Source organism: Lynx canadensis, chromosome A1 (genome assembly GCF_007474595.2).
Source record: "Lynx canadensis isolate LIC74 chromosome A1, mLynCan4.pri.v2, whole genome shotgun sequence".
Taxonomy (NCBI): domain Eukaryota; kingdom Metazoa; phylum Chordata; class Mammalia; order Carnivora; family Felidae; genus Lynx; species Lynx canadensis.
The window spans coordinates 125,268,360-125,290,082 of NC_044303.2; the positions used below are offsets into that span (position 1 = coordinate 125,268,360).

Sequence of the window (21,723 nt, forward strand, 5' to 3'; positions counted from 1 at the left end):
GGTTCTCCAAGCTCCGAAGTTCATTTCGATATATTATTCCTAAGTCAGTCCCAAACTTTCACTGACTCCAAATTTATCTTTATACTGCCAAGGCTGGTATATAATCAGATAACTAAACAAACACATTAAGGGGTAACAGCCTACCAAATATTATCAATATCAAAATCAAAAGCCTCCTTACCTTTCTCATCACCATCATACTCTCCAAGGTACGGAGGAATCTCTGCCTGATATTGTAAACCAATCATTATTTCCTACAAGAAAATTCAGAAGTAAAAACACCCTATAAAAATAAATTCTGAAAAACAAGTTCCAACTTATTAATCAGTTACAAGTCAAAAGAAATTTCATCTTGTAACAACAAAATTATCTTAAGTTACTTCAGAAATGTTTTTAAAAGTTATGTTAGTCCAAACAGTCCACTAACTTCTGATGGTAACTCAACTTACTTTCCTCAAATCTTCAGGTGAGTTACCACTGTCTGTTTCAACATCTTCAGCTTCTGATTCCTTATCTCCATCACATGTAGTATTTGCTTAAAAGAAGAAAAGTAAATTTTAAAAAGGTTTTTTTGCCTACTTTTGCAGCACCCGGAAGAACAGCTGGCACATGGTACATTATAAAAGTCTGAATACACGAGAGTAGCACAAATATACTCAACTTCTTGTACTATTCTCAGATCTTAACACCAGTCAAAACAAGACACTGAAAATACTAAGAAAGTGTATATATCCTTAAAAATTTTTGGTCTAGTCATGGGGCACCTGGGTGGCTCAGTCAGTTAAGTGTCCAACTTCGGCTGAGGTCATGAACTTGCTTTTGTGGGTTCGAGCCCCGCATTGGGCTCTGTGCTGACAGCTCAGAACCTAGAGCTGTGCTTCAGAATCTGTGTTTCCCTCTCTCTCTCTCTGCTCCTCCCCTGCTCGTGCTCTGTCTCTCTCTCTCTCAAAAATAAAGATTAAAAATTTTTGGTCTTGTCAAAGAGTTTAGGAAGGTAAAAGGAAAACCACTACGGTCACCTTAAAAAAGAACAGAAAGCACTGGAGGTCTTATTATATACTAACCCAGAATGGGACATAGACCAAGATGCACATTAAGTCCATCAAAATTATATTTTTGTGCACATACAAGCGTATATGTATTTGCATTTGTTAAGTGAACAGTTCTTCTACAATCAAAATACCTAAAAAAATAAGCAAGTTTGCAGATAAGAAATTATTTCACTTCAAAAACATTTCAATATTACTGATATACATTAAGAGATAACACCAAGAACTAAAACGAAAAAATAAAGAAATAAATCGCTAAAAAATACTTTTTGAGCATCTGATAGTTTTCAAAACCAGGAGAGTAAAGAGCCTTTTAAGAGAGTCCAAAAAATGTCCATGAAATTTCATGGCTGAAGAATTGTTTCCCATAGTAACAGATGAATCTTGGGAAAGAAAATATACAGCCTTGCAAAACTAAACAAATACTTTAGGTTTTTAAAGGACATATTAGTTTACCTCTATCCCAATAAAAAAAAGTGATAATCTTATTTGGATTATTAAAGGACTGCACGTCAATTAAAGAAAACACTTAGAATATTCTGACAAACTATTGAATGCCATTAAGTGTACCTGAGCTAGAGTATCAATGCTACTATTAATCAGTAATGATTGGGTTTCTTACATCGTAAAGGCCTAGGAAAGAAATCGGAAGTTTCATGGGATGTCACAGATGGTGTCAGGTCATCTGCAGAAGACTGAGTTTCCTCATCATCACCGGACAGCAGGTCTTTAGCAATTTCCTCCTATAAGAATAGGAATGCAGTGTTAGAGTTAGAAATTATTACATCTCATAAAAATATTTAAGAATTAAAAAAAATTTAATAAAAAAATTATTCCAACTCATCAATTTAAGAAAAAGTCTTCATGATATTATTCATAAATGTATTACTATGGTATTATGATACAAGTAAGAATCTGTTGAAGCCCCCTTAGTTTTGAGATAAGTAAGTCTGAAATGCTCTTATAATTTACTTCATATACATAAATAGTGGTAACACTTAATATTTAATTACATATAATACTTAATAACTTTACTGCTTACACACTTTTAACAAACAATTTTGCTTAACTTATGGATAAACAGAAAGCTCATATGAAGCTGCAGGCTAAGTTTTAGTGACTTTACAACAAAAATAATCTTACTTCTAAATGATTAATAATTAAACTCGGGGCTTCTGGGTGGCTCAGTCGGTTAAGCGTCCGACTTCAGCTCAGGTCACAATCTCGCAGTTTGTGAGTTCAAGCCCCGCGTCGGGCTCTGTGCTGACAGCTCAGAACCTACAGCCTGCTTCAGATTCTGTGTCCCCCCTCTGTCTCTCTGCCCCTTCCCCACTAGTGCTTGTTCTCTCTCTCTCTCAAAAATAAATAAACATTAAAAAAAAATTTTTTTTTAACAATTAAATTTTCTGCCAACATAAATAAAACAAAACCAAAAATTTCTCCAAACTCTTCTCTTCCAATAATTTAAAAAATCTAACTAATGAAAAGCTCTGACTAGTGATATAACTTTAAAAGAACAGATTTGAATTTATTATTTAAGTATATAGTTATCTTGTGCCTGGTACCTAGTAGGCACTCAATATTCGCTAGGTGACTATAGTCATTAAGGTATGGTACAGTAGTATCACATTTGACTGGAAAGGGGGAACAACAAAACTCACAGGAAGAGGTTCCAAGATGTGGATTCCTCTCCCTGCCTGATATCTGAAAGGCAAGGAAAGCTTTCCAAAGACCAAAGAAAGTTAGCAGAGACCATGGTTGTGTGAACTTTCCTCAGCAGGAACTATGCCTTCCCCACAACCAACAATGTTACAGATATATCACAATGGCCTTGTCTACTGTGGCTGCTGTCACTCACAGAGCCCAACAAAACAGAACTTCTCTCTAACCACTCCACATCTAAGTCAGCTTGGTTTGAAGGCTTCTGAGGGATTTATTAATCAATGCGTTCAAGTAGTCAGAGGATCAAAAGAAGTGAGGGCAAAATCTAAGTTTAGACACAATATATCAACATAGGGAAGAAAAAATTGGGGGAGAACACTCAAACATACAAAGCAGCGGGAAGCTATTAGTACTTTTAAAGTAGTGTGATCAAATCCAAACAATATTTAAATTGGGTCACCAAAATGACAAGAGCAATGGGGGCCAATAAGAAGTTTACATTTCAGAATTATAAAATGCTTTCAATTAAAAGGAAACTAATCAAAAACAACCAATGATAATGGCTATTTTTGGATCTGGAATTTTTCTTTTAAATGTTTGTTACTTACTTTGTCTAGTGTCATGTCTGGTAGTTCATCAGCAAGTTCACTTGGGGAGCTATTTGCACTGGAATTTGCAACTGCTGGAATTGTAGGTTCATAGCCATAGAATGCCAGTAAATCTTCTAGAGGCATGTTTCCTTCCTAGTCAAGCCAAGGCACAAACATAAACTCAGTAAATGCCACAATACAGAAGTACAGATAAACTTAATGTTCATAAAACAGATTAACAAAACAGCAGTATCAAATCAAAGCCAAGTTTTAGTTTTTCTTTTTGTACTACTGCTAGAAAATAGGCTTAAAGACTTAGAGCTTTTATTAACATATTAACAAAAGCCTTAAAAATTAACATCTTCATTTTTATTTTCCAGCATCATTTCACTATTTTTTTTAATGTTTATTTATTTTTGAGAGAGAGAGAGAGAGAGAGAGAGAGAGAGCGTGAGCAGGGGAGAGGCACAGAGAGAGAGAGGGAGACACAGAATCCAAAGCATGCTCCAGGCTCTGAGCTATCAGCACAGAGCCTGGTGCAGGGCTCGAACCCACGAACCAGGAGATCACGACCTGAGATGAAGTCAGATGCTTAACCAACTGAGCCACACAGGCCCCCCTATCATTTCACCCTTTAAAAAATTCCTCAAATATTTGCTTTAGTGACTTTTATTTTTTTAGCATTCACATTGGTATAATGATTTGCCTTGAAAGCATTCACAATTAATCAATCAATAACTTCATGTAATTTTTAGCTTGTTTCTTCACAATTAACAGTTGACCACTTGGTTTATTCTTCATATTAATGAAATGATACCTGAAGGGAAACCACTGCTGAGCATTCACTAACACCAACAATATTTATATATTACTGTTAAAAATTATCCTTTTATATTACTACTATCATAGCTATATTCTGGACAGTTGTTTTAGGTTTCTCTTCCATAACCATCTACTGAAGTTTGTATCATTACCACCATTTTACAGGTGACAAAACAGAAGGCTCAGTTCTGGGTTCAAATCCTAGTACCACTTACTGGCAGCACTGCTTTGATAAAACCACATACTTTGGCTGCAGTGCTTCCTGTGTAATGAGTACTTATGCCGTGCCACATACTGGCACCCTCTTCCCCCAACTAATCCATCAGAAAATAAGGAGTGTATTTCCTTTTTAAAAATATCTTAATTCAACTACTAAAGTGTATAGAACTATTTATAATTATTCAAATATATAAACACAAAACAATGTATCTATAGACTAATTTTTTCAATATTGTAAAGATGTTTATGCCCATCTATTAAGAGATTCATTAAGCTTGCTTATGGGTTTAGTTTTCTTTTTAAGGCAAAATGCCTAAGTCATGATGCAAAAAGCATGAAATGCTAAAGCAGAGTATGTAAAATATATCCTCGGCATATCACAAAGTGAGCTGAGAGAAGCCAGTGATGATTCTAGAAAGCCACTGATTGCCCACCAGGCCCCACAGGGAATTCAGGTTCTGGGGGTGCCCAAGAACCTGACCTTCACCTTTATAGGTCTACTAGAACTTATATTTTTCACTGTGCCTTATTAAAACAGATTCAAGCGAAATGAATTTGGAATAAGGTTTAGGACAGAATGCTACTTTGTAAATTTGCTGTAGGAGACATGTGCCTTTTGCAGTGACCATACCAATCATGTCACTCATGAAATCCTTTCAGCTTGGGATTGAAATCAGTTAAAAAGCTGCTTTGGTAGCATGGAGTCAGCACAAATTGAGTTGGATGGTCAGGATGGACAGAAGTTCACCCATGCCATGAGGAAACCTCGTGAATTATTCTTCTCCTGAATCAATGAACAGAACCCCTCAAATGTGCCCAGAACCAGATTTAGAGTCTCCTTAGCCCTGCTCCTTGCAGACTCCATGCAGCCTATTCCCTTTGGCTCATATTGGTTTTAAGAGGAGACTAGGTTGCAGCCTTTGCAAACCATCTGTCATCAGTATTTCTCCAAAACCTCAGAAGTTTCAGATTCTCTCCGTGACCTGAGGAGATGTCAATTTTCACTCATCATACACAGGCAGGTCCACTTTTCCATCAATACAGAATTTACTGCATTCTAGATACTGTGCAGAGCCTACTAGCTATGGATAGAGAAAAGAAAATTTATAGAAAAATCCCTGCTCTCAATGACTGTACTCCTGATGGAAGAAACTGGTAAGTTAACAACTATAATACAATGTGTTGGCTGCATTAATCAATTCTGGAAATAGCACCATACACTGTTGAGTACAGAGAAGGGAAGAACTACACTCTGGGAATAATGGCATTTCCTCATGGGAATACATGAGGTTAGGGAGGTACCACATAGGATGGAAAGACTGAGCTAAGTCTTGAAAGATGAAGAGGGATTTGACAGATGAGGGCTGTATACTAGGGACTCATGGTATATCATAAGAAACACTGACTGAGCAGTTACTGTGTGCCAGTAGGCCAGTGTGCCAAGTGCTGGTATGAAAACAGGTCTTGCCCTTCTACAGTTTACAGTAAGTGCAAAGGCTGGGGGGGGGGGGAGGGGGCGGGGGCGCAGAGATAGTGACAATACACAAATACAGAATTGCCAATTATGATGAATGCAATGAAATAAACAGGGTCCTGAAATACAGAATAATGTAGAGAATCTACTTTCACCAGGTCAAAGGAAAGACAATGTCCTTTACTCCCAGGACAGTGGGAAGTAAATGGAGACTTAAAAAAAAAAAAAAGGCAGGTGGGGAGTGCCATGACTTCATTTCTTCTTCAATGCTGGGCAGCTACATAAAGAAAAGTGTGAGAAGATGGAGAGGTAAGAAAAAAGCAAGGAGACGACCTAAGAGCCTCATGCTGGATTAAGGTAGTGATACAGACATGGAGAGAAGTAAATAGATGATATACATCCGGAGGTGGAATCAAATGAGTTCCGGGATGTGAGAGTGAAAGTGGGAGACAAGGAGGATTCCCCAGATTTCTATTTGGGCAACTGCCTGCATGGTGATAACTTTTACTGAGATAGAAAGGACTGAAGGAAAGGTTTGTGAAGGAAAAAAATTAAGAGTCCTGCAGAAGACACGAGTTAAATTTGAGAGGACTATGAAACATCTAAGCAAAAGAGTCAAGTTGTCCAGGAGCCTGGTGCTTAGAGGATCAAGCTGGGCTAAAGATATAAATCTGGCATTCATTAGCATCTAGATGATATTTAAAGCCACAGGAGGGGCACCTGGGTGGCGCAGTCGGTTAAGCGTCCGACTTCAGCCAGGTCACGATCTCGCGGTCCGTGAGTTCGAGCCCCGCGTCAGGCTCTGGGCTGATGGCTCGGAGCCTGGAGCCTATTTCCGATTCTGTGTCTCCCTCTCTCTCTGCCCCTCCCCCGTTCATGCTCTGTCTCCCTCTGTCCCAAAAATAAATAAAAAACGTTGAAAAAAAAAAAATTAAAAAAAAAAAAAGCCACAGAAGTTGAGAGGGTAGACAGAAAAGAGAAAGGAATATATAGTTTATTAGAAGAACTTTCAGATATATTACCCTAAAGGCAATGGGACACATCTAAAAAATTTTAAACAAAATATGCATTTTGAAAGTAACATTCTGGGGGGAGTCCAAGAATGAGAACCTCAACTAAGGAAGGGAATTATCTGAGTGAAATTAAGAAAAAAGAATCTGTTTCTTGGCCTACATGATAAAGTGAAAGTAAGTGACAGTGAAGTCTACATGAACTGCCCGTTTCTGGCCTAAAAAGGCTAAATACTTATAGCACCATTATGAAACAGAAACATCAGACAAATGAACTTGAGGGTGGAGGGTAGGATGGTAAATGTAATTCAAGGCAAAAGTTGAAGCAGTGGGCCTGAATGAAATCATCCAGAAAGGCCATACAGAGTGTGAAGACAAAATCTAGAGACCTGGGGAATGCCATCAGTTAAAACACGGGCAAAGGAAGAAAATCTCATAAATACAACAGAGGGAGATACTGGAGAGCAGAACTAGGTGAAAGCAGAATTACATAAGTTAAGGAAGAAACAACTATGGAGAGACCAGAGATAGTCACTTAAGTCAAATATCAAAGAGAAATCAATTGAGATATAGAGAGACATGAATTCTCTGTACCTATCAATCAGGAATTATTGGTGACCCTACAGACTATTGGGAGAAACAAAGTTGAGGACTGAATAGAGGGGGGAAAAGTGCATACACTATAAAAAAAGAATCACTAAAGATAACACAGGTTAAAAAGAATTTCTTCTAGGGCTCCTGGGTGACTTAGTCTGTTAAGTGTCTGACTTGATTTTGGCTCTGGCCATGATCTCACCATGAGATTGAGCCCTGCATCAGGCTCTGTGCTGACAGCATGGAGCCTGCTTGGGATTCTCTCTCCCACTCTCTCTCTCTGCCCCTCCCTCACACAGTCTCACTCACTTTCATTCTCAAAAAACATGAACATGAAAAAAATTTTTAATAAGGCATTTAAAAAAAAGTTCTTCCAAATGTAGGAAACATATGAGTAGGACTTGCTATGCTGAAATAAAAAAAAAAAAATAAGTGGGAAGAACAGACTCAGAGCATGAGGGATAGAATTAAGAGTTAGCCTGGGATGTGGCATATACTCTAGGGACAGTAAAGAAAGAAGAAAGAATGAGTACAAAAGTTATATTTGTATGTGTGGGGCAAACAGGAGATTCTAGGTAGTCATTCATGAAAACCCTACTTTCTCTATAAAAATAATTATGATCATCTGTTGAGAAAGAAGCTGGGTATCTTAGTGGAAACTTCACTAATACAGTCAAGAAATGGCACTAGTTACTAAAAGGGAGCTGATGTTAAAATACAGAAAAGGTGAATCTAATCTCTGAAGCACTTTACAAATGAAGTTTCTATTAGAGCCTATCAACATCTTAAAAGTTTGATCTAGCACCTTATTCCAGGTAGGAGGATTTTTCTCGGGTATTTTGTTGACCCTATTTATATTTTAAGGAGCACATTGAGTCTACTCCTAAGGGAACTGTTTTTAAATGCAAAGGTTTTATATCAGAAAGAACATAAAATTTAGAGGCAGAGGACTCAGTGTCATTACCATAGACAAATCACCTAAAATCCCTCACCTCCATTTCTTTATCTGTAAATAAAGAGTATCATAATTTCCTTGATCCTATGATACATAACTTCACATACCACAAATCAGGATGCATTCCATTACCAACATACAGATTTCCCATAGTACTGTTGGTCTCTGCCCCCATCTATATAATTTCTAAATCTATGGTACATTTCACAATCAACAAGGCCTCTTAACCAAGAAAATAATGCTAATACTCATCCAATCCATCTCATGGTGCTGCTAGATTGGTCAACAGAAATGGTCTAAGTGAAATGCAGATCACTTTTCATATAATACCAGTCTGATATCATAAAACATGCAGAATACACATAGCTTTTTTAAATAATTAAAAAAAAACCCCACAAAACAGGAAGGATCTATACCAGACTTTAAGTGGTAGGAAAGGTGATTTTCACTTTCTCATTTCACAGTGATTATCAAGGGGGAAATCTACATAATAATGTATATAACTTTTCTAAAAGTGATGGCTCTAGACTATTAAAACCTTAGCAAAAATTAACATGAATAAATTAAAATATAGAAAGACATGATGTAAACCTTATATGTTCAAAGACATAAATGTAGTCACATAATGTATTCTCTACTTCTAAGTGCTACTATACAAAGTGGGGTTTTTTTTTGTCTCTTATTTTCCATAATATCTAATGTAACTAAAAATTTATAAGCACTAAAATACAGGTCATATTTACAGACTACAAGCTACCGAGTTTGTTTACTTGCAGAATAAAAATTTACTGTAATTTTTGTATTTTTTTTTTAAAAAGTTTATTTATTTTGAGAGGGAGTGCAAGCTAGAGCTGGTGAAGGGTAGAGAAAGCAGGGGGAAAGAATTCCAAGCAGGCACTACGTTGTCAGTGTGGAGCCTGATGTAGGACTTGAACTCACGAACTGTGAGATCATAACCTGAACCAAAATCCACAGTTGGATGCTTAACCAGCTGAGCCACCCAGGCGCCCCTTACTGTAATTTTTAAAAACAAACATTAACATCAAGCCCCTAAGACTGTGAACATGTAATAATAGCTAAAACAATGTTCCAATAACAAAAGACTAATAAAATACATTAAATGATATAGAAATAATTTTAAGTTTCTTCTAAAAATAATCTTTACTCTTTACACTGGTATCTCTATCTACTGTTTCTTTTATTCATTTTCATGTTTCATTAAACATCAATAAAGAACAGGGACCACATTTACATAGGTATGCTTTACTACACATAAGAATTATAGTTCAGAGAAACTGGGCAGTCAGTCACTCTTAGAAATAGCTCCTCTTGGGGCACCTGGGTGGCTCAGTTGGTTGGGCGTCTGACTTCAGGTCAGGTCATGATCTCACAGTTCGCGGGTTCGAGCCCCACGTCAGGCTCTGTGCTGATGGCTCAGAGCCTGAAGTCTGCTTCAGATTCTGTCTCTGACTCTCTGCCCCTCCCTCACTCACGCAAACTCTCTCTAATATAAATAAAAACATTAAAAAAATTAAAAAAAAAAAAAGAGGGCGCCTGGGTGGCGCAGTCAGTTAAGCATCCGACTTCAGCCAGGTCACGATCTCGCGGTCCGTGAGTTCGAGCCCCGCGTCAGGCTCTGGGCTGATGGCTCGGAGCCTGGAGCCTGTTTCCGATTCTGTGTCTCCCTCTCTCTCTGCCCCTCCCCCGTTCATGCTCTGTCTCTCTCTGTCCCAAAAATAAATAAACATTGAAAAAAAAAAATTAAAAAAAAAAAAAAAAAAAAGAAATAGCTCCTCTTATCCATTGTTCAATGAGAGAAGATTAGGCTTCTAGATGGAGACACAGTTCTTTGGTCTTCACTAGAAGCTGTTTTAAGATCACCTGTATCAGGGCGCATGGGTGGCTCAGTCAGTTAAGTGTCTGACTTCAGTTCAGGTCATGATCTTGTGGTCTGTGGGCTTGAGCCCTGAATCGGGCTCAGTGCTGACAGCTCAGAGCCTGGAGCCTGCAATGGACTCTGTGTCTCCCTCTCTCTCTCTACCCCTCCACCACCTGTGCTCTGTCTCTCTCTCTCTCTCTCTCAAAATAAACATTAAAAACAGTTTTAATAAAAAAATAAATTAAAGATAACCTTTATCTTTCTGTCCCAATTTCTTTTTTTTTTTTCTGTCCCAATTTCTAAGAATGTGATAGAATACCAAGAAGCCAAACTGTCCAAGTAGAAAGAAGTTGAAATATCTAAAGACCTATAATTTTTCTCAATCTACAAATTCAGTGACAGATATCATTACAAAGCAAAAAAATTAATTACCCGTGTTTATTAAACAAAATGAAAATCATAGGAAAAGGACTAGGTATTTTTGTGAATAGCTCCGTAATTCTTTGCTGTTCATTATTTCTCCATATCTTCCCCAATGTCCTTTTAAAACCCACTAAACACAGATCAAAGCAGCTATTACTACAATCTCTAGAAGAATAAAACCTACACATCTGAAAAACAAAATCTTAAGAGCCAATAAAAATCTCTACCAGATTACTCACACTCAAGTAGTAACTGAGTTATCACATTAAATGAAATTTTAAATTCTTACTACTTTACTGACAAAAAGACTATTTGCATGTCTAAAATGCAGTCCAATTCATTTATACCATTTTCCTATGTCATGGTGTTAACTATGCTGTCTTCCCATGTTTAACAACACATAAACAAGGAAGACACATTATGAGACCACCTGAAACTTTTGCCACAGGCCCAAAGCGGTGTCTTCACTTAAAACTGTACAAGAGAAAACTCTCTATTCTAACAAGCATTCCATGAACTTCCACATTAGGCTAAACACCATTTACTATACACATTCTTCCACAGCTCTCACTGCTTATTACCTCCATAGTTTTTTTGTTTTTTGTTTTTTTTAATATTTACTTATTTTTGAGAGAGAGAGAGAGAGAGAGAGAGAGAGAGCGAGCGAGCACGGGAAGGGGAGGGGCAGAAACAGACAGGGAAACACAGAATCCCAAGCAGGCTCTGCACAGTCATCCAGAACCTGACATGGGGCTCAAACTCACAAACCACGAGATCATCACCTAAGTGGAAATCAAAAGTCAGATGCTTAACCAACTGAGCCACCCAGGCGCCTGTCTACCTCCATAGTTCTTAGCATATCATATTAAAATTCTTTGTTCCCCTTTGTCACTCCACATTAAACTGTAAGCTGCTGGAGTTCAGGGACACTGTCAAATTGCTCATTTTTGCATTCCCAGAGCCTACCACAGTCCTGACTTAATGATAACAGTAGCTGAATTATAATTCTGTTATTCTAGACCCATTCATAAGAGGTAGGAAGCAAATGCCTGCAAAAAGCGAAGGCAGAGCTCGAGACTTCTGGGCACCTTTTTTTTAATCAAAAGGCAACATTTTATTATCACCCCTGAAAGGAGCAATATGCAAAACTTTTCTTCTTAAGTATTTCACAACCATTTTATCTCTATATTCCCAAATCTGTTTGGCTATAAGTTGGTGGGGGTTTAATGATTAAATCTAATAACAATTGAGTTGGATTACTCTGCCAAGTAAATGAACACGTTTAGAAATTTTCAGGTCCACCAGAGTAAGCCTAGGGTCGAGACCCTGAAGAATGCCTTCAGTTTCCCTGTATATTAATGCAAAGGGAGAAATGCAATAAGAGCTCATCTCTGTCTCACAAAGATAGCAGAAGAGATTATTTAAGAAAGGGTCTTGTCTTCTTCAAGAAAAAGAAGTATAAAAATTCAAAGGATTATTATTATTCAATATTATTCCTGAAAGCTTTTGTTATTCTGGTCTGATTAGAGATAAGGTTAACTTTTAGTAAGCATAATCCTATTTTTTTCAAGTGACCCCTATGGAGACCTCTCTCTGCAGTCCAGGTATAAATACTTGTTTAAAATCCAGTTCAGTTCAAATTATACTGATTTGGGATTTAAAGAGTTATAAACTACATTTACTCTTGCCAACTTTTAAAAAGATGACTAAAAAGGGTAGAAAAATGGGACATTATTACATTTAAAAATAGAATTAAAACTTTTTATCTTTCAATGTTCCTATAGTACTTCTCCCTGTATCTACTGCAGTGTTTAGTTAAACTCAAGTGTGACCCTAAGTAGAATAGTGTGGTATAATGCACTGGGCTGGGCTAGGACTCAGAACCAAGTTTAGGGCTGATAGTTCTCTATATCCCAATATTCTCATCTGTGAGGTGACCAGATGTACGTATTTTACTGTGCTTCCAGAACTTAAAAACTAGATTAAGACATATAAAACAATTTTGAAAAATTAAATGAGAATTTACTCATTTATTAGACTTTCCCTCAAAATAATGAGAAAATCAGTGAAAATCTTTAAAAGTCAGGTCAAAAACAAGGATGCTGAACCTAATTTTATTTCAGATAGACTGTAAAATAATTTATAGTACAGTTTCAAAATCTTTACGTTATTAAGATATGAAAGTAAAATCCTTTACCTTTTCTAAGTCTTCAATTTCAGAACTGAAGTTTTTACCCTCATCCATCATTTCCTCTTCTTCAAGAGTTCTTTCATCATCATAGTCATGGACCAACATCTCAGCAGTGGGGTCAAAATCATGATCCTCAGAAGACAAAGACCCAACTGGAATGAAACAAACTACATCACTTTACACATTCACAATGCTACTTACAAAAGAAAATAATTTGTGTTCTTCTGCCAGTCCCTTTTAATGTTTATAAGTAAGGTTTATTAAATGCATTTACTATATACACTCAACAGGTTATAAAGACCATACAGTTCTGAAAAGATATCTAAATCAGCAAAAGAACAAGGCAGAGTAATTTAACAACACTTTAATAAGAAGTCTAGTCCATGAGAACACAACTTGTAATAGTAGCAAAGTGATTTAAATGGAGCAGTCCTTAAAAAATGATCTAAGAGAAAAGTTGAACCTGTTTATCAGTTTAATACATTTGTCTAAAAGCAAAAGAAAAATGTTACAAGGACTATGAATGGAAGATTTCACAAGAATCTATTATACACTAAAGCTCAACACTTCAGGCAAAGAGAATATAAATTCTGCTCAATTATAACCCTCAAAGATACAAAACAATAGGAACAATAGAAATCTGGTTCCCAGAACAAATAAAAGTTTTTTTGAAGCAGCTATACAGCAAATCAATCTCTAAAACTACTGTCACTTTTCATGTCCCCTGTATTTCAAGCTCCCCAGCATTAACCAGACAGGCATTAAACTGTAAGAGCACACTTTTCTTTGGACTACTAATAATTAGTTTTTAAGGGTATGTGAAGGAAATAACAGAAAATCACATCTAAAAGTTTCTGGGAGATGTATCCAGTTGCAAGCTGTTTTGGCCAATTCATATTTGTTTATAAAATTGTAATGCTTTTTAATAGCAAATATGAAGTCAACAGGATACTCTTAAAACCAAGTTGAGAAATGAATAAGATCCACAATCCCAAGAGAATGAAACCAAATTTATGAAAACTGGAATTTTCTCCATTTTACTCTCATATCTAATTCAATCAGACCAGTGACTCTCAGAGCATAGAAGGAAAGAAGTACCAGAATCTTTGGGTAGAGGAAAAGAGAAGTGGAAGGAAGCAGAGTCAACATAAAAAGTTTGGTCTGTTTTTCGTCAAGCTATTTAACATTTTAAATTTCAAACATTTAAGGACAGTGTGAAATCATTACCAAAATGCTGAACAACACCAAAGATTTTTCACTATGAAAAAAAACCACAGACATAATTCAGTGATTTTGATTCTGAGTTTGGAGAACTATAATCATCAGTTCTAAAAATAACACAATTTCTATGGCACTTAATTCTTTAGGAAGCTTACATTCATTATATGATGTTATGTTTTTAATGTTAAAAGATTATCTGTGCATTTTAAAACCTGTTGAAGTACAGATTTTAAGTACAGAGCTTAATTTTAAGGAGAAAGATGAATATTTGTTAAAGAGCTCAAAAGCAGAACATCCACCATTATGAATTTTCTATTTTGAGGAATTCCTGGAAACCTCTGTAATATTACTAAGGGTCAGGGATGAAATAGATGGTAACTTTTCCACCTCTTTCAGGCACAGCTCTGTCCTCTTTTGTAATCCCCATATCACTTGTCACAGCACTCTTCCTTCTTAAACTAGAAGGTATTCAATAAGGGCCAGAAAGCAAAGGGCCTGAGGTCTACTCTAGGCTTTGTCCCTGGCTTGCTGAGGACCTGAGGCAAGTCATTTCAACTTTCTGGGCCGAGTCCAGTTTTTCATTTGTAAGATGCATAGTGCTGGCTTAGATGACCAAGAGTCTCTTCTAAGCTTTAAAATCTTCTTTAAAATTGGGTAAATGATTAAAAACAGGTTATAAAAGTTTGTTTAAACACCAAAACTACACAATCTTCTTGCTATTTAGATTGCAACTTCTTAAAGGCAGACAGTGATGCAAAATGGAAAAATTCCATTATCATCCAGATGTTTGGCATCATGTATATAAATATTCCTTCCTGAAATCAGTTATGACAAAGAAATGCTTGTCTCAAAATTAGAAAAACTTTTTAAAACAATTTTTAAACGTAAAAACATAGATAGCTATTTTAAAAACAACCACAAATTTCTTCTACTCGGTGACCAATTATTTTATACTTTCAACGATAATCAAGTGAGACCTTAAAAGACACCTAAATATTGCACAAAATAATACACAAGCAAACAGGCTCTTCACTCTAAAGCAACATGTTGTAAGGGAAGACTTCCGAACTTTTCCAGGCTCTATTAACTAGGTGACTCTCAGTGGAGTTATTTAAAAGTCTTCTCAAGTGTAAAATAAGAGAGTTGGCGTAGTTCAGAGGTACTTTTCCTGGAGACTATTAGAGGGGAAAGAGGCAGCCAAAATGGGGCTGGAAAGGGGGTGAGAAATTAAACAAAGCTGTCCTCTCTCTGATGGGATTCAGGGGCTCCAAAAGCCCCAAAATGTATGCAATTATGCATATGTGCAGACTTCTGGAGACCGTCTCTTGCTGTCATCATATCCTGACAGAAGTTTCTGATTCCAAAAAGGTTAAACACTGTACTAGATGATCTAGGGTCCTCTGACCTCAAAAAGTCTGTATTAGCACTTTTCTGTGTCAAACTTGGAAATTCTATATTTCTTTTAAGGTAGCTTTACCTAACTCTCATATTCCAATTTTAATAGAGCCCATAGACATTTCTCAATTACGAAAAATTTAGAAGAGAAAATAAGGGGAGATAGGGAGTCATGGTTAATAATCCATATAAGTAATCCCAAAGTTTCGACAAATTAAAGAGTCGGTTTCTCGGGGAAAAAATTATTATCTACACTAAATTCCAAAAGTTAGTGGAAAGTTGATTTGGGATTAACTGTTTTGGGCTTGGACAAAAAAAGACATGTAAGAATTAAAGACATAGTACTTAAAAAAGAACACCTGACAGTTAGCAGCTTTGTAACAAGTTATTTTTTCAACATGCAAGAAAAAAAAAGAGAAGTGTAACAGTTCCTTCCTCGAACAATTCAATTACCAAAGTGATGAAAAACTCGCAGGACAAATTTTTGTGGGAAAACCTGTAGCAATAGATCTCTGAGCTCCCCATTACCCTGTGGGAGCCACTGAAGAGGTAAGAAAATAGGACAAACCTGGGCTCGAACTTCCAAAAGAAGCCTAGGAGAGAGAAGAAAACGTGAGGTTAGATCGCGCAGCCCGGGGAAGAGGCAGCGCCGGCAACAGGGCGCAGAGGAGGCGGAGCCCAGCGCTCCTCCGCAGCTGCCAAAAGTACAAGACGTAGCTTCGCTCCAATCGCTCCCAGCCCCTTTCGGGCCCCTCTTGGCTGCCTCGCCTTCCTCCCGGAGTCCCCAGTGTGCAAACTCGCAGACCCGGGACGAAGCCCAGAGTCTAACAGGCAACTCCAAGCCCCCAAGCCGTCCTTTGGAGCTCAGCAAGTTACAAAACGAAGAAGCAAAACCCAGAGCCGTCGCCTCGAAGTCCCGTCTCCGACATCTCGGGGTCTCCCAAATCCCACCTGGCTCCCCACGGAACCAAACACCACCTCGCAAAGCAACACCGTTTCCTGGAAGGGAATCGCCCTCGGAGCACCTAGTCTACCCCCTGGGGCCCGGGAGCCCCAATTCTGAGGCTGTCCTCTAACCCGAGCGTAGGCCAGCTCGAAACAGGACACTCGCCCCCAAACCAAAGCGCAAGCCCCCCATTCTCTTTCCCAAAACTGGAAACGCGGCCCCTCAGTCCCAGAGATGCTAGTTCCCTCCAGGGTGTTTAGGCCCTCCATAGAGCCCCTCGCCCCAACGAGCTCCAGTCCAAGGGGCTCCTGCTGCGCTACCCCCTCCCCCCAGCTCACCAGTCCCGGGGGACATGACCAGGGCAGGTTTGCTCGCCCTGCCTCCTTCCTCCAGGCCAGAAGAAAGTGGGGCTACCGAGAGCCCCCTGGAAAAAACGTCGAGAGTCTTGGACAGCCGCCTCACACCCAGGGGCTCCCGCACCTCCAGGGCTGCGGGGCGAGGAGTCCCGCTCTCCTCCCGCGAAGCCCCGCGGCCGCGCATCCCGCTTGCCTCCGAGCTCGGAGCAAAGTGGAGCGTGAGGTTCCTTGGCGCCGCAGCCCTGACCCGCTGGGCCGGGGGGCACAGAGCACTCCTCCCGCAGGACAGTGGCGCAGCCCGCTCCCCGCTTTGCAATTCGGCCGGGGATGGGGAGGGGGGGGGCTCGGCCGGTTTCCACCCACTCTGGCCCTAGAAAGCGGCGCCGAGGCTCCGGCGGCCCGCGTCAGCTGCCTGGGGGGCACGGCACGGCGCTGTCCCCAGGCCAGGGCTCGCTGCCGCCGGTCGCCACCTCCCGTCCGGCCCCGTCGCCCGGCCGGGTCGGGGCCGGAGCCGCCGCGGCCTAGTCCCGGAGGGAGACCGCTCCCGCGCCCGCTCCCGCCCCCCGGCCGGCCCCGCCACGGCCCGTTGCCGCCCCGTAGCCCCCGCACCGCCGCGCCGCCCCGACGTTGGGCCGGGGGAAGGGCCCCGGATCCCCCAGGCCGTCTCCGGGGCCGCGGGGGACCGCCGGGCGCCCGCTCTAGCCCGGCCGCTCCTGCCCGGTTTCCCTGCTCACCTCCGCCATATTGGTACCTTTAGGGCGAACGAGCAGCGCCGAGCCCAGTCCCCGGATGGGGCGCCTGAGCCAATCGCAGCCGCCGCCGCCGCCGCCGCGGTCCGCCCGGCACCCGCCCGGCGGCGGAGGCGGCTCGGCCCCTTATAGGGCAGGGCGGCCCGCGACGCCCCCGGCCCGCTCGCACGCCCACCCCGCCCGGCGCCCCACGCCGCACCCCGCGCTCGCTGCGGACGGGCCGCTGCACACCCGCGCTCGCCCGCCCTCCCCTTCTTGGTCGGAGTAAAGTTCCTGCCGAATTGTAGGCAAGTGGGGGACGGATGGAAACTCGGGCATGGGACAGACCCACGTCCAGGCAGCCGAGGCCGAAGAGATGGCCGGGGCAGCGGAGAATCGACCGACTGACCGACACTCTAGTCCGGTAGGACATTGGGGGAGGCCGGCAGGAGACGTGGAGGGACAACTCGACAGACTTCCCTAAGTAAAAAGAAAGAAGGTGACCGATGGAGTAGACTGATGGACACGAGAAAACCCCGGGAAACGGGAGAAGTGACTGATGGACGGCAGGGTCAGTCCAGAATGAGAGGCGGCGACCGGGCACCTTGCGGTTTTCCCGAAGAGACCTGAGAAATGGGGGATACAGGTCAACATGCACTGGCTCGTGGAGTGGACGATGGAAGTGATCGTTTGCCAGACAGGCTTTGGAAGGTAGTGACAATCACAGAACAGGCAAAAGATCAAAAAGGCAAAGAATGATGAGTAGACTTGCACGATTCAGAGAAGACACTCAAAATATAAACTGTGCACGTACCCCAAAAAATTAGATCTTAAGAGGTTTTGAGTCACCAAATAGTCCAGGGCACACACTTGATAGAACAGTGGAAAAGCGAAAATAGTAGAATCAAGGCCCTGAGTCGGGTCTCAAAAATTCTACCTCCATCCCAGAAAGCCAAACATTTGCTTAAAATGAAAACTAGGTCAAAAAGAAAACTAGTCCTGTGGGCAAGTGGATGGATGGAGAAGGGAGGACAAGGCTTAACAGATACACATACTCCTGCACGTGCCTTCCTCTTCATTGGAAGAGGTAAATCTAACTCCTGGCAGATTCATATCCACCTGAACAACTTTAAGCAAAGTACACAGAAATATTCATTAACAGTTCATGGGTAGCCCACAGAGGTAAATCCTGCAAGCTTCAAGCCATCATGCCAAGTTGCCTTGGCACACTATTGTCTTAAAGCAGGAAGCGAGAAATAACAATACATATGGAAAAGAAAGTTTAGAATGTGGAAGAGAAAATTTTGGCACATCCATGGGTAAGTCAGATATAAATACAATCAAAAGTATGGCAGGACACCCACAGAGAGACATGCACAGGAGAGTGATCTCAGACATAGAGCTCTTCTCCCAGTTGTTGCTAAAACATGTAGTATTAAATGATAGAGTTGAGGTTTTTGCTAAGAAATTGAGAGCCTTTTTTGAATTCTAAAACTTGCCATACTTTTAGTCCAAACATGACAGGTTTGCTTTTATGCTGGGATCACCTTTGATTCTCCCCTCCAAGAGAATACACGGACGATGAAGCTGAAGATACGATTATGGATAGGAGAGCAAAGGGTTACTTTTAACATTTTTGCCAAGGCATCTTAGAATTAAAGTTATTCCCCCGGCAAAAGTTATTTATTTATGGAAATTTTAGGGAAAAATCACTTCAACCATTTCAAAACATCATAAAGACATGGAAAATTACACTTTCCCTGCTGTGAAAGATATCTTTCGACCTTTTGTCCAGTCAAAGCTGAACTTTGAAACCAGAGGCTTGGCACACGTTGTATGTGCTGTCCTCAATGAGGCGTTTAGAGTTTTCAGAGTAAAAAAAAAAAAAAAAAGTTGCTTGAAATTAAGTGCAGGTGATTAACTTCAGAAATGTTGCAGCAAGCACGCCCTGTGGACAGAGCCATTAAACAGTGCCCTGATCTGCTTGACCACAGCATGAGCCCCCATAGACTAGGTCAGGGATCTGAATCATGAAGTGTCTCCAACAACCTGCCTTGTACTTAACACTAGGAGAAACGTTTTCTTCATAGCAAAATTTGGCTAATCCAAACTACCTGTGGTCTTAGGTTCCATTTTGCCATGTCTGAGAAATACAGAGACTCATGTACTCGGATGAACTTAGTAGAGCGTCTGCAAATTCTTTTTTCATTAAACTGCAAAGATTACATATAGGCATTTATAATTTTGACTGCTTATATTCTCTCCATCAGAGTACACTGTTTATGTAGCCTTTGCCACGTATTAAATAAGGATTCACAGAAAAATAGTGAAACTAAATAAATTTCCAGTATAAGGAAGCAGAGCTACTTTCTCACCTTCCAATCACTAGAGAAAAAGTTTACTGCCCAGTCTTACATAACACATTCCTTTTATGATAAAGTGTGTAAAGTCTACTTATGTACATGGATCTTTCATTCTCTTTGATGACAAGACTTCCAGGAGTTGGTATAGATATAAAGTCCCCTGTTCCAGGGAATGGAATAAAAAATTATATTTTACTGTTGTTTTTATTATCCTGTCACTACACAACAGGTGGCATTATATAGAGAACAAGTCCTGTGCTGGACAGTAGGCAATACAGGATCACCATAAAAGTCCTTGTCTCTCCGGTATTTCAGTCCTTGTAACTGAATAATTCTTGTATGTGGTGGATGGGACCAAGAGCAAGAAGACTCAAAACTAAAACGATGGTAACCCTCTAAAGAGAACCAAAATGTAATAGATGCTCTAGCCATCTTTAGAAATGAGATAAATCAAGAATACTTTATAAATGTGTGCTTTGAGATGTTTTACAATAAATACATAAAAAAAGAAAATGTAAATATAAAAAAAGACCAGTAAAACAAAATGCACTAGGAGGTCAACAGAGAAAAAGTTACAAAACAAGAATATTCAAGTAATGAGATGTAATACAATATGAAAGTTAAACCATAGATGTGGTTTGCAGCTTTCTGGAGACAAAGCAAATAAATAATGGCTATCAGTTTCTTGATTCTCATTGTCTTAGAGGAGAAATACACAAATTCTTCAATGGCAACAAAGCTTTTCAGGACACTTTAAAAGAAATGTCTTGCCTGCACTACACAGCAACATAGTAATGTAGAGGGAAATACCCTTTACCACCTCTTCAAATTCACTAGCTCGTTTTACAACACTGTTTCTTTTAGTGACCATCCATGAAAGTTGAGGGTCATTATATGACCTACCAAAAGCAGTTTTAATGGGAAGACAGTAATACAATGCAAATATTTAGCTTTCTACAGATTCCATCTAACCCAAGGGAAAATAATAGGCTATCCAATGTTAAAGTCTATGGTAGTCAGGCAGGTATGATAAATAGGTGAAGTAGGCTAATATGAAGACAAAAGTGGGGGCCATAGCAAACCAAGAGATAATAACCCTGCCTAAAAGGGGCAGCCACTAACTTAGTCTCAGACTGGCCTTTGCATTGTAAGAATGTAGGCCCAGTGCTTCCAGACATTTGAATTTTCCAAAAACAACTAGAAAGTTGGATTTTTATGTGAAATCTGTTTTTTTAAACTTGCCAACTAATTAAATTTTTAAACACAGTGTAGGCCAAATATATCACATTAAGTAAATCATGGTGTGAACTTCCAGTTTGCAGACCCTAAAGTAGAACATCCAATTAGTATTAGTTCTCAATATGGCTTCAGATAAGACTGTAATGCCAGCAATTCAGCTCTCCATCGGATTGAACTACTTGCATTTTTTGTAAATATATCCACTTCTCCTGAGAGATACTCAAATATTTTTTGTTGGAATGAATGACTAGTCTCTGAGAAGACTAATTCATTGTAAGTTTTGCCTAAACAAACACTGTTAACGGAAGGGGGATGGTCTTCAGAAAAAAAGAAAAGAACATTCACAGAGATGAAAAAAGACAGCGAATCCTCATTCATTACAAAGAAGAAGAAAATCTGGTCCACAGACATGAGAATCTATCTGACCCATGAGTTACGGCCATCCTTCAAATATGATAGATTTGGGGCACCCAGGTGGCTCAGTTGGTTAAGTGCCTGACTTTGGCTCAGGTCATGATCTCACGGTTGGTGGGTTCAAGCCCCACATCAGGCTCTCTGCTGTCAGTGCAGAGCCTGCTTCAGGTTCTCTGTCTCCCTCTCTCTCTCT

The 21,723-nt window shown here is 40.0% G+C and overlaps 1 protein-coding gene across 2 annotated transcripts in view; it reads right to left on the reverse strand.

The window, feature by feature from the left end:
- The window catches only part of MIER3 (MIER family member 3), a 34,242-nt gene extending 16,704 nt beyond the window's left edge, over window positions 1-17,538 (reverse strand). For both annotated transcript variants that reach the window (XM_030321261.1, XM_030321250.1), the window contains exons 1-7: window positions 17,521-17,538; window positions 16,053-16,077; window positions 12,875-13,020; window positions 3,320-3,454; window positions 1,672-1,792; window positions 450-535; window positions 182-254 (exon numbers count right to left, since the gene is read on the reverse strand). In XM_030321261.1, the coding sequence (XP_030177121.1) occupies window positions 182-254; window positions 450-535; window positions 1,672-1,792; window positions 3,320-3,454; window positions 12,875-13,020; window positions 16,053-16,077; window positions 17,521-17,529 (595 nt within the window). In that variant the 5' untranslated portion in view covers window positions 17,530-17,538. The remainder of the gene's footprint in view (window positions 1-181; window positions 255-449; window positions 536-1,671; window positions 1,793-3,319; window positions 3,455-12,874; window positions 13,021-16,052; window positions 16,078-17,520) is intronic.
- Between the last annotated feature and the right edge of the window lie 4,185 nt (window positions 17,539-21,723).